Genomic DNA, 13,872 nt, shown 5'->3' with positions numbered 1-13,872 from the left:
GCCTCTCCCACCAACAAGTGGCATTATAACAAGACGTTGCAAGAGGAAAACACAAGGGTCCCTACATCTGCACATTGCACTCCATTTCCTAGGCAAAAAAAGGGGGGTCATAATTTTAGTGCAGCATGCGTAGTTTTTGAAGACTTTCACACAAGAGGAACAAAATTGCTAAAATTGCTCATTGAGAATTACTCATTTACTCAATTACACTTTGATAATGATAGTACTGAAAATTACGTCCCTAACATACACACCTGGAAAGTTCATATACTGGGAGGAAAACTAGGCTAGAACTCTTTTTCTTGCTCTGCTGTGTTTGTTTACAGAGTAAGAATATTTATTTTCAAAATGTGCATTTCAGTTTACTATTTTCAGTCTGATGTGACACTGCAGAAATAATCCAGTTTGACACAAGTTTAATCACCATGCCTCATTCCTATGGAATTGTTGTGGCACCAGAGCTCTCTGACAGTGGAGTTTATCACACGTGAAATTGGAACTCCAATCCAAAGCCATTCCGAAGGGAAGGAGAAGCAGAGTCAATTCAATCCCAAAGCAATTCACGTGATTAATTATCACATGTGAAGAATGAAATTGTTGTCATTCCTGAGACAAAGCGGAGCGAGTGCATATTAAATTATCACACAGGCACATATCATGTGGATTCAGTGATTTGAATTGGCACCCGTGCACATGCTCTAAACGCATCGTGAACCTTTGCACTTCCGGGGTGATGAAGGGGGCCACTTCCTGGTTCCAGTTTCATGTGAATGCTAGCCCCACATGAATGCTAGCTCCCCATTTCTTCTTCCCTTCTATTTTATTCTATTTTTTACTCTTTTTACTCTATTTCAACAATTTAGCAATCCCTGCAACTCCCGCCATGTGTGCTCTTGAGTATACATACAGCCACATCCAAATGTGTCTTCAGTGTCACCCTTTCCTACATGCCTCCCTGGATTCCTCCGAATGTCTCCCGTGTCCTCAGTGTCACCCTTCCCTACATGCCTCCCTGGATTCCTCCGAATGTCTCCTGTGTCTTCGGTGTCACACCCTTCCCTACATACCTCCCTCGATTCCTCTGAATGTCTCCTGTGTCTTCAGTATCACCCTTGCCTCCATGCCTCCCCTGTTTCCTCCAGTGTGTCCTCCCTGTCAGTCCCCCCATCCCTCACACAACATCCAAATGTGTCCTTCATTCTTGAAGAAGTACTAGAAGCAAATGGGGCAAAATTGCAGTGCAGCATCATGGGAAATTTGCCACCTTGGAGGTTTGTGGGGTTGTACCAGAATAGAAGCAAAGTTGCATTCCACACCAGACCAATTCGGATTGAAATCAAAGTGAGCTTGGAAACAATTTTTGTGAGTTCGCTTGTTACCGAATTCACAAAAATCAGGGGTCACTTTGGATTGACTTTGGATCCGGCTCAGAACGACCCCCCATAAAAAGCAATCATATGTGACAATCAATCACGTTATAATGTCAATTTGCATGGTTGGACCCGCAGTGGCTTTGGATTGGAGTTGCAAAAAACCCTAGTGTGATACCGTACAAAGTAGGCAAAATGTCTCCCAAAACTACAATTTCCAGAATTTCATAGTATTGAACCACAGCAGTTAAAATGATGATAAAATTGGATTATTTCTGCAGTGCAGATGCACCCTGGTCTTCAACAGTGCTATATTACTTTAGTCACAACAAAATTCAGCTCCCAAGTCTTAAATCAGAAACCTCTTGGAAACCTTTAATTGGATGTGGCTAATGCTTGATAACATCATTTTATTTACTAGGGCACTTGCAACCATTTATGATCAATGCTTCAGTCCTCTCCATGTTGAGAAACTGTTGAGCAAAAGAACACTGCAGTGGCTGTTCATGCACAATTTGGGGTCCATGTTATGAAATTGCTGTGTTCATACCCATTTAATCGGTGAAAAAGAATTTCTAGTTCACTATTTGTTTGTTTTTTAAGAGTGTGTTTACTCTAACCTTCAAACAATATTATAATATTTTCCTAAGAGTGATTAAATATCTAGGTTAACACTGCTGAAGCACCAGTGTCCAAGGTTATTGCTGTACAAATCCAAATAATTTCTAAACATCAATCACCAACTGAAATGAAAGTATTTTTCCTATGTTGGCCAGATGCTCCATTGTACTATGTTATCTTGTAGCCACTGGGTGCAATAAAAAAATGAAAAGGGAACCATTAATAAAAGCAGCTTTGCAACAGTACAGATCCTCCAATGGGAATCAACTCAGGATATATTGTGGGTTGAAGGACAACAGAAGACCCACTGATAAGAATGCCAACAGTGTGAGCAAGACAGAGGAGAAAGTATCTTTTTATTTCCTACAGAAAATTAGGCAGTGTTACAGTTGGCCCTTCACCCACTGATTTAAGTATCAATAATAATAATAATAATAATAATAATAATAATAATAATAATAATAGGATTTATTTATATGCCACCCAATCACTGGAAATCCGGGCGGCTTACAACAGAGGGGATAATAGATGGTTCCCTGCCCTCAGGCTTACAATCTAAAAAGGCACGACAAAAAGGAGAAGGGAATGATGAGGGGGGGGGATATATATACATGGCTTGGATATATTTTAAAAAGATACAAATTCAAGAAAACAAACCTTGATTTTGCTATTTTATATAAGGGACACCATTTAACTATGCCGCTGTATATAATGAAGCTTGAGCATCCACATATCTTGATATCTGCAGGGTATCATGGAACCAAACCCCAGTGGATGCCAAAGTTTCGCTGTATTAATAACCTTTAATTAGGAGGTGCTAAATTGGCCCCTACAGTGTTACAGCTGGCAATTCTGATGAATCTATGTGGACACCCAACTCTACTACTCCTTTCTACCCCATTCTTAGGAAGCTCCTCCTGGACCTAAACCAGTGTCTGTCATCAGTAAAGAACTTGATGAGGGCAAACAAACTCCAGATAAAACAGAGATGTTCTTGGTCAGTTGTAAGGCAGATCATTGAACAGAGATTCACCTTTTGTTGGATGGGATTACGCCAGGGACGTAGCCGGGGGGGGGAGTTCTTGGGGTCCGGACCCCCCCCCCTTCCATTAGATAAAATGAATGGTGCGTGCTGCCGTGCCACCACACCCAAGCCCCATTATAATGGTGGCACTTAGTCTGGACCCTCCCCCCTTACCAAAATCCTGGCTACATCCCTGATTACACTACTTCTAAAGACATAGGTTCACAGTTTGGGTGTATTCCTGTGTTCAGCTTTGAACTTGGAGGCCTAGGTTTCTGCAGTGGCCAGGAGTGCTTTTGTACATTTAAAGCTGATGCATTAACTGTGCCCAAACCCTAAGATGTCAGATATGGCATATTTCTTAGTCACATCCTGTTTGGACTACTGTAATGCACTACTTGGGGATGCCTTTGAAGAATATTCAGGAATTTCAGCTGGTTCAAAGAGCTACAGCCAGATTAGTAACTGGGGCAGATTACATACTACCCCACCCCCCATACTACCGTCTCTGGCCACCTGTTTGTTTCTGGGCACAATTCAAAGTGCTGATGATTACCTATAAAGCCCTATTTGGCTCAGGTCCAGGCTATTTGGCAGGCCGTACATCACTGTATGAGCGGGCCCAGGCTCTGAGATCATCAGGAGTGGTCTATTTCTTAGTCCCACCAGCATCACAAGTATTGTTGGTGTGGACACCAGGCAGAGCCTTCTCGGTGGCTGCCCTTAGATTCTGGACCTCCCTTCCCAGGGAGGCCAGATTGACCTCTTCCTTGTTGTGCTTCCCTCCTTAGGCTAAAACCTTTTTATTCAGACACGATTTTGAAACAGAAAGTTTTTAAAGAATGTACTACAGGATGATGTATTGTTTCAAATGAATAACTTTTTTTCTTTTTAATTGTACTTTTTTATTTAAGGCTGAATTGTTTTAATACTGTAAAGCATTTAATGTTCTTTTAATGTTAATTTTTGTAAGTTTTTGAATACATTGTTATTTTAAATTGTGAGCTGCTTTTAGTCACAGTTTTGGGGGGAAAGTGGGATATAAATAAATTCAGTCACCATAATCATCTAAGCCACTTTCGGAAATACTTTATGGGGGGAAATTACAGGTGTCCCTCCCGATTTGCAATAATCTGTTTTGGACACCCCTGCGAATCCAAAAAAATGCAAATTTTAAGTTGAAGAGCGGGGTATACATAAATACAGTAAATAAATAAATGAAATAATGCAGTGCGGGCATTATGGCATAGTGGTCTGAGTGTTGGAGAATGACTCTGGAAACCAGGGTTCGATTCCCAGCTTGGCCATAAAACCCACTGACCTTGGTCAAATCACATGTTCACAGCCTCGGGGGAAGGCAATGCCAACCTCCTCATAACAAATCTTGCCATGAAAATCCCATGATTTGTTCGCCTTAGGGTTGCCATAAGTTAGAAAGGACTTGAAGTCATACAGTAATAACAACACACTTTGCTTTTACATTAGGATGAACAATTTTGGCCTTCGATGTTTGGAGCCAAAAATATTATTTATGCTTGCTAGGGCCAATGGGTATTATATTCCAACAATATCTGTCCTCCATCACTTGACATCCCACATAAGATGATGATAAAGATATAAAAATTTTATACTTCATCTGTGAAAATTTCATGGAATGTTTTGTGGACCATTAGCGTTCTGAATCAAAACACCCATTCAGAATGCCATCTGCCATACTGGTTGCCATTAGTCCACACTCCAGACAGAGCAGCAAAAAGAACTTAGATGGGGTGAACAAAATCCAAATTCAAGGTTGATCTCTTTAATCCTCTGAAATAGGAAGTACTACTTTCTTCTGGGCATGACAGCCAATGTGAGACAGTGGATATACAGTAGTAAGTTGGGATGAGACTAACATTCCATTCACTGGCTGCATGCACACTGAAGAAACAATCCAATTTGACACCACTCTAACTGCCATGTCTCGATGCTGTGGAATTCTGGGAACTGTAGTTATGTGAGACATTTAGCTTTCTCTGTCAGAGGCTTCTGGCACCACAACAAACTACAATTCCCAGAATTCTATAGCATTGAGCCATGGAAGTTAAAGTGATGTCATACTGAATTATTTCTGCAGTGCAAATGCAGTCTGGGTGACTTTGGGTCATTCTGTCTCAATCTCAGCCTAATCTACATACATCGCATGGTAGCAATGATGTTAAAGTTGGGAGAAGGTATTGCTGTTGTGAGTTCACTTAAGAATAATCAGATATAATTATTGAAAATGATCTGATAAATAAGCAAGAGACCATTGGTTTCCTGAAAAAATAATTCCAGAGATTGACTCCTCCAGAAGCCCTAACCAGTTTTAAACCAGTTAAGATACTGGGAGAGCACTGACTTATGTGTGCCATTCCTTCAGCTTTAATTGGTGTTGGAAGCAGGTGTGTCCTCTCCATCTTCTTTTAAAAAGAAAAAAACCTTCTGGAGCACAAATGAATAGGGGGAAATTGATATTAAGAAGGCAAGTAACAGCCCCTTGTGTCCATCATAGCAGTCTCTATTATTCTAAGAGAACAACAACAGCCTGAACAATTGTGTAGTTGTGCAGTAGACAGGTAAAAATGGGACTTAAGGGATAATAGGATGGCAGAACAATATCAAAGCCTTGGAATGTTACCTTTTAAAAGTAATTTGTTTTTGTTACAGGGTTTGAACCATCTGTTGCCATTACCTTTTATAATTTGGGAAAGTAACTTGTTATGTTCCTTGTTACACTGCTTGTTGTTTTTCTATTACTCTCTGTTACTTTTTTACTTGTAAAGAGGAAAAACTGAGTTTAGTAATGGAATAAAACATTAAACGTTCCTGTCAAAAGGTCTCTAAAATGCACCTTAAAAGTAACTTTTGAAAGTAATTAAAACAGATACATGTCGCACCAATAAAGTACCTATCCCATGATGTATAATTCCCACCTAGGGGCCAGACAGCATCTTGTCTGCAGAGTCTACAGCACCATGTCTCCCTGCCAATTGTGCTGTCTGTGCTAAACCGAGAGGAAGAGAGAGAATCCAGCATTACTCAATGCTTATCTTTGGGAAAGTGTGATATATACAGGGTTTGGTTGCTGTGCGACACTATCTTGATAATGCTGTGTTTCCTGTCCTTGTTTTGTGAACCAAAGTGCTTGGCCTTAATGTAATGTGTCAGTACTTCCTTTCTAGAGTTTCATAATTAGTTAATGGCACAATGCTATCTCATAATGGAAACACCAATGACAACTAAATTTAATGAAGATTGAATTAATCAGGCAAGTGGCCATGAATCTGAATGCTCTGTACACCAAGATATCCACCTCCCCCACTGCAGCTAAATATTGGCTTTTCGTTGTTCTGTGTGGGTAGCATTCATCTCATTATATCAATCACAACAACACAAAATCCATTCTGGAAAGTTAAAGCTTCTTGATACCCCAGCTGAAATCTAGATTGAGCCTTGCAAGATCAAGCAGGCAAAACAGAAGCTAAGACACAGGGAAAGGTGTGGCATGCTGCCCACTGATCTATGGGGGCGGGAAAGCAGAACTCTCATAGCATATATGACTGCTACTTATAACAAAGGCCAACACAAGTTGTTACAGTGCCTGAGGCATAGCTGGAAAAGTTGCCCATCAGCAACCAAGGCACATAGGATGCAAAGTCAGCTATGTTATTTTGGTATGTGAGGCAGAAATTCTCACAGGTGCCTCTCCCTATCCATGGCATTAAAAATACAAATATAACACATAAAAGAAGAAATAAATGGTGGCACAGTGGTTAAATGCCTGTACTGCAGCCATTCACTCAAAACCACAAGGTTGCGAGTTCAAGACCAGCAAAAGGGCTCAAGCTTGACTCAGGCTTGCATCCTTCTGAGGTCGCTAAAATGAGTACCCAGATTGTTGGGGGCAAATTAGCTTACAGTTGTAAACTGCTTAGACACTGCTTAAGCGGTATGAAGCGGTATATAAATGAAGCTTGTTTAAATTACTGCCGTATCATGACACTTCAAATTTTTTGCCTGAAATTGCTGCCTCACTCTACCTAATGGTAGGGCTGGCCCAACGAAAGGTTCTGTAGGTTGGTATATTTGAGAAACAAGATTAAACAACATCTGTGTCACTAAAACATTTACAGTTTGGGCTTACTTACTGGGTATAATTCCATACTCTACACTTTAAAAGTAAGTCAGCTTTCCTCAGACTGATACCTTTCATATTTGAATCCAAAATGCATTCTAGGATAAACAATGCTGCAATACAAGCCAGAGTATCCAGTAATTACTTCAGAACTATCCATTTTCTGACAGGGATTTTTATTACACTAAATACAATTCTGGCTGTGATTTCACCTTTCCCAAAATTTTTATATTTGCTACTTGCAGACAGAACTGGAAATGACAGGACCACATACACTACCATCAAGCCAAGTGTCCCATCAGGGCAAGAAGAACTAATACTACTGCAGGAGCAGGTGAAGAGAGGGATAATTTCTATGGATGAAGCTGTGGAGAAATTCAAAGAATGGCAGAACCAGAAAAGTGGATTACAAGTCATCCAAAAGGTAGGATTCTCATGGATTTCCATGGGTACTTATGTGCTAGCCATTATTTCAAGAAGAAATGATTAAGCTTGGATGAGTTTGAGGTTTTTCTCAAGTTGTACATTAAATCAAATATGCATGTGTTAATTATATAGGAAAATGTTTCCTATTGGGTCAGATTTATGTGGTTCTGACATTATAGTCTCTGTGGTTTATTGCACCAGGAATAAGTTATGGGCTCATGCACTCATTCTTTGCTCCTTATCTTGTGTGCCTCACTTTGGTAAAGATATCCTGGTTTCTTAAACCACAATTCCTTCTGAAATGCAGACTGTAATTTAAGGCTTTTCTCCAATTGAGGGATGTGAAAATTTCTCAGAATCAGTTTCACTGAGTTTCTCCCAATCTCATATGCATTTTTGTTCCATTGTTGTTTCATGCAGCATTGCATAATTTTGGTTGCCTCCTGTTGGTATTTTATAAACACATAATTTCCTTTACACACAGGTCCAATAAAGGAGGGTAAAAATTTGTTACATGTTCCACGTAAATAACAAATTAAAGTATAGATTTTGGTATCTTAGCCATGCGTTTTTCTCTAAAATTACCATATTATCCACATTAAAAAAATATGTGATGCACACATTTTGTCTTTATGAAGGGCCCACTCCTCAGAAATACAGGATTTGAAGGGGGATTTTTATAAAAAGAAAAGCTTTCCAATCCTCAAATAGAGGACATCCCTTATAATAAGGGACACCTGGCAACCAAGGCACAGGCAATTGACCAAGGTCTCATCTGCACTGCAGAAATAATGTAGTTTGACACCGCTTTAACTGACATGGTTCCAGCCTATGGAAACCTGGGCCCCATTCCCACTGGTTTATAAAGCGGATCAAGACTCGGATTATGGGAGTATCGTTCCCATTTGAGCACGCATTCGATCCTCATCACACCAATTTCGTTCCCATTGGAATGTGTATCTGATCCCCATGTAATCGATTTTTCCAGGAAATCGGGGGTGGGGATCAAACCTGGGTTAATTTGACTGCACTGGGGCAAATGAATGGAAACGACATGGGTGTCCAATTTGGGAACTTGGGGATGGGAGGTGTCACCCACTTTGTTCTCTTTCCTGCATTACCAGTGCCATCCCCCCTCCCCCATTTGCATAGCCTTTCCCCCAGTGGAGTGGGAAGCAGGGTAAGGTGATTGCATGTGTAGACAATTTTTTTAAATTAAGCTTTCGATCGCCTAGGCACTCTGTCGGGTGTCCAAATATAGCAAATTGCTACATTGGCCTCCAAACGCGGTAAACACATTACACCCCCCTGCAACCTCCCCCCTGTTCCACATGAATAGATCGACGTGTGAGGAGAGCCATTGAACACCATTTTTAACTATTACTTTTTCTTTTTTTTTAATGCCTGCTCGATTGCCCTCCAAACAGCCCAGGGAGCAATGGGGGAGGCAAAGGGACTTGGGGGGATGGAAACTCCTTCTCCTTTTCCCAGAGGGGCTCTAGGAAGACACAGGAAAGCTTGGGAGGCAAAGGGACTTGGAGAGATAGAGGCTCCTTCTCCCTTTCCCAGAGGGAAAAGGCACCTAAGCAATTGGTTGACTGCTTTAAAAAAAACAGAAAAACAGGTTTGAAAGACACAAATGGGAACGGGGAACAAAAATAGCCCACGCCAAAATGCATCAAAGTAACTGACATCACTGTGACGTCAAGCGCCTAGTCACTTGATTGACAGCTGCTTTAAAAAAAAGAGGTTCCGGAAGGGCAATGGGAACGGGGAGTGAAAAAGTCCGCTTCAAATTACAAAGGAGAAAATTTCAATGGGAACAAAAAAAAAACTAAGTCCGTTTGCACCCTTTTGTAATGGGAACGAGGGACCAGATTCGAATATGGCTCGGAAAAAAGATCCAAGTCAGAATCTCAGCGAAATATGTTGCTTTATATGCCCAGTGGGAATGGGGCCCTGGGATTTCGAGTTTATTGTGGCCCCCGAGCCCTCCATCAGAGAAGGCTAAATATCTTAGAAAGCTACAAATCCCAGAATTCCATAGCATTGAGTCATGACAGCTAAAGTGGTGTCAAACTGTATTATTTCTACAGTGCAGATTAGACTCAAGTTATCTCTGCCAAAGTACATTTGCTCCATGGTCCCTCCAAACCATGCACTGGAGAAACAGGTCACTGAAAGCCAGCAGACATCTCTCCCTCCTACTTCCCTTCTTTTTACAGAACCTTGTAAAAAGTGTAATGATCCATGTAATGAATAGCTATAGGTGGGATATGCATCAACAAGACTCCAGCCCAAGTCTATAAGACAATTATATAATAGAGATAGGGGAGTACAAATAAGGTTCACAGAACAAGTTCTCCCTGTAACCCATTATGGTTATAAAATATGTTCTTCTGATTAAAACCATGAGGATCAAGGCAGTTCTCTGTATGGAGGATAATAATTGCCTCTGGCCTTGGAGAGTGGGTGGCAGAGGTGGTGATGTTTCATTTGCTCTTGGAGAAAACATTCTACAAATCCTGTGGTATCAGATTCTAAACTACAAGGATTTTCCCAGGGAGGAAAAGAAGAGGGATGCTTTTTGTCCTGCCATGTATTTTAAAAATGATTTCCTGTGCTAAAAGGCTGAAGTGTGCAGCATATTAAAAAGCTCTTCTCCTCCAGCGACTCATTCATTATTTTTAACAATCAACTGCAGCCATTGATTTTTGTTGTTGTTCATGTGTTTGTTTCTTACTTTAGGAAAAAACATGCCAGCTCAAAGTCTCTATTATCAGAAAAAGACCAGAGGAGGAAAACATATATGGTAAATTACATTTTATTAGTATCTCAATACACTGAAAGAAGGGGCTTGTAGAATAAAAGCAGGCCTGAAATAAAACTAACTGAAACCTATGGGGAGATTTCTGTAGTTTTTCCATCATTTGATGGTTGACATCTTGTGCAGTAATTACAGTGCCATAAGCCACTTTTGCAACATTGTAATTGCACTAGTTCACTTCTATGGTTGTTGCACATCACAGTGACCAAAAGTGCCCCCATACTACCTTTTAAGACATGCAGTTCCCCAAATAGAGGAATTTTTGAGGTGCTAGACAGCAGGGTGATGCTTGATTATGCTTTCAGCTTTCTCCCATTAGTGAGTTGCACCACAACACTTCCTTCAGATGTCCAGGGGGAAGTAGAGTGTAGGATCCAAAGTGCTATGTAGACATAACTAGGGCCCTGTCTGCATGAGCCAAATAAAATGGCCTGCCCGCTCCCATCCTCTCAGTGGGGAGACCAGACAACATATGGCCCAAAGCTTGGTTGTGGTGCTAACAGATTGGGTGATGTCTGACTTGTTCATCACTAGAACCAGTATATGCCTCTCTTAAAGAAACGTAAATGTATTCCCCTTTGACAAGGATGTCAAGTCATGTCTGACCAAAAGGGGCAGTGCTCATCTCCGTTACAAAGCCAAAAAGCCAGCATTGTCAAAGACAACTCTGTGATCATGTGGTCAGCATGACTGCACAGAATGCTGTTTACGTTCCCACCCTATTTATCTACTTGCATTTGCATGCTTTCGAACTGCTAGGTTAGCAGAAGCTGGGAGTAGTGACGGGACCTCACTCAGTCATGCCTCGAACTGCCAACCTGTAGATCTTGCAATCAACAGAGTCAGCACTGTAACCACTTGAGCCACTGCATCTTAGCATTCATTGAAATAAAATCCCTCCATTCCAATGCTGGGCAACTGTTTGAAATCTATTCCAGTGAACTGCCTGGCCCATCTGCAGCTATGCCCAGTCACTCAGTCTGAATGAGGTGCCCAGCATGTGATCATCACTGGATGCACTGAGCAGCTCAACAAGATGTACATGCAAACAGCCACCCTGCATGGAGGGCCTTTGTGATGAGGGAGGGTCAGAGCAACTCTGAGGCCAGGATATACTCTGGGCTGCCCCCAGAGTATCCTGGCCAGTGCAGACAAGACTTCAGTCATCATAGCTACATCTCCCCAGGCAACATCTCACCCTGTTGGTGTCTGACAACCTAAAGACATGCATTCCCATACAGAAATATAGAAAATACTTTTCATTTTTTCATTTTAAAGTTTGCACGGCATGCTCTATGTAATACAAGCAGGAAACAACTCTCAAAGATTTGGAGGCAACAGAGTATAATACAGAAGTATAATACACTGGTGCTGGAATTTGTCAACAATTGTCAAATTCTTGTGGCAGTGACAATGAGGGTGGGTGTAATAATGATGCTCCCAGTGTGTCCCAGGGGCATCCAATGCAGCTCCCACAACCTTGGGAGCTTTTGACACCCTCTTTCTATGTAGCCAGAAGCTTCCAGGTTCCTCTAACTGAATCCATTCTCTGAACTGCTAGAGCTACCTGTAAAAATACCTTTGCAACTCAGTCTCAGTATTGCCTCATCACCCAACTGCTCATCCTTTGAAGCTGTAGGCTTCAATTTGCAGCAGCCACAGAAGATAAATATCTTTGAGTAGGAGGGGAGCACAGAGATTTCCAGTTTCTCTTCAACTTCTTCATGAAGAAACCTAGTAACAAAGAGGATGAGAACAAATATTGAGAGGGGTGGAATGAAACTCTGTGTGACTGCACTAAGAGAGGAGGTGTGCCAATTACCTGCTTTAAAATGGCAGTTGCATATCCTGTCTGTTTCTCTCTCCATTTACTACCTGAATGTTGGTTGAGAAATAGGGTGAGACTGCACTCTGTGCTGTTCAGTACAAAATGTACTAGAAATTGCCATGCCATCAGGCAATTTTCATAGCAAAGATTATTCCAAAAATTTCAGCACTACTATATTTATATTTATAGCGCCAAGGTCAAATCTGGTGGTGTAGGCTGCATCCACACTGCAGAAATAATCCAGTTTGACACCACTTTGACTGCCATTGCTTGGTTCTAAGGAATTCTGGAAATGATAGTTTGTTGTGGCACCAAAGCTCAGACCAGATTGTTTCTGAAGTGTGGAGCAGCCATAGATATAGCCATAGTGGACACAGAGCCTAATTAGTAAGTCAGGAAGGGATTAACTGAAATAACTTGTAACCACAAGGTATTTTTCTTTTTCTTTTTCCTCTTTCCCTTCTTCAGACCAAATAAGTACTGTTCATTATCCACATGGTAAGTCACATCAGCTTAATTTCCTAAATTGTACTTGCAAATAGTTTACAAATTTGCCCTTACAGAAGTGACAATCTGTTACTGGATGGATATACTTTCCCTCCCATCATTCCATCCATCTCTCTCTCCACCCATTCATTCATTATATTTGTTGTTGTTGTTGTTGTTGTTGTTGTTATATTTATTTATATCCCACCTTTCCCCCAAAATTGGGACTCAAAGCACCCCAATCTGAGGATGCTTGTTAGACTAGCTGTTGATAATAGTGATTTTTTATTGATGTTAATATAATGCTGTGATTTTATGGACTGTATTTTATATGGAACTGTAATTCTATTTTTATTGATGTAATCCCACCTTGATCTGCAGGGAAAGGCAGGAAATATAAATAAAAACTACTATTATTATTATTATTATTATTATTATTATTATTTGGAAAAACAAAAAGCTTCTTTTGTTTTTGAGTGCCTGCTAAAAGTGGAGAGAGATTTTATCATATGAACTATCTATGACAGAAAATTTGCCAGCTGTGATGCTACCACCAAGATATAGGGATGAAACTACTAGCTAATTAATTTTTTGAAGCAGCCATTACTTATTTAAGCAATTTTCTTACTGGTGTGAGAAATTCTTCCAGTTTTCCAAGACTAGTTCAGGACAAATTCTGTACCCATTTTCAGGTGGGTTTTGTGCATGAAAAACAGTATTTTCTGCCTAAAAATAATATTTCTCTGCTGAAAATGTTATTTCTGTGCACAAGATACTGTATTTGATAACTTATTCTGTGGAAAATTTGCATTGAAAATGCATGTAAATTTTATACAGAATAAGTCCCAAACTGTGAAGATTTTCATCAGTCCAGGACTCTCACTGTCAGGGTTTCCTGACACTTGAGAAACACATTTTTTCAAATATTTTTAAATATTCGTTCCACGCCTACCAACAAATTCCATAGGGTTGAACTTCAAAGAGCAAGGTTTCTCATAGAACTGTCTCTTCCAAAAAGCTAAGTATGTAGGTAACAATACACAAAAAGAGGTATTTCTTCAAGTAAACTGAGCTACATTTGTGTAAAGCATCAGTGAACAATGTATGGCCCTCCAGATGGCGTTGGATTGTAAT

At 40.5% G+C, this 13,872-nt stretch overlaps 1 protein-coding gene across 1 annotated transcript in view; it reads left to right on the top strand.

Annotated features, from left to right (window-relative positions):
- BANK1 (B cell scaffold protein with ankyrin repeats 1) overlaps positions 1-13,872 on the top strand; it is a 206,171-nt gene that overhangs the window by 179,080 nt on the left and 13,219 nt on the right. Inside the window, exons 12-14 of the mRNA XM_089527249.1 lie at positions 7,417-7,595; positions 10,346-10,409; positions 12,721-12,750. Coding sequence (XP_089383375.1) covers positions 7,417-7,595; positions 10,346-10,409; positions 12,721-12,750 — 273 coding nt within the window. The remainder of the gene's footprint in view (positions 1-7,416; positions 7,596-10,345; positions 10,410-12,720; positions 12,751-13,872) is intronic.

This window comes from Sceloporus occidentalis, unplaced genomic scaffold (genome assembly GCF_023333645.1).
Source record: "Sceloporus occidentalis isolate IW3139 unplaced genomic scaffold, rSceOcc1.0.p SCAF_5, whole genome shotgun sequence".
NCBI classification, from domain to species: Eukaryota; Metazoa; Chordata; class Lepidosauria; order Squamata; family Phrynosomatidae; genus Sceloporus; species Sceloporus occidentalis.
The sequence above is the reverse complement of the archived record's forward strand: the minus strand, read 5'-3'. Positions and strand labels throughout refer to the sequence as shown.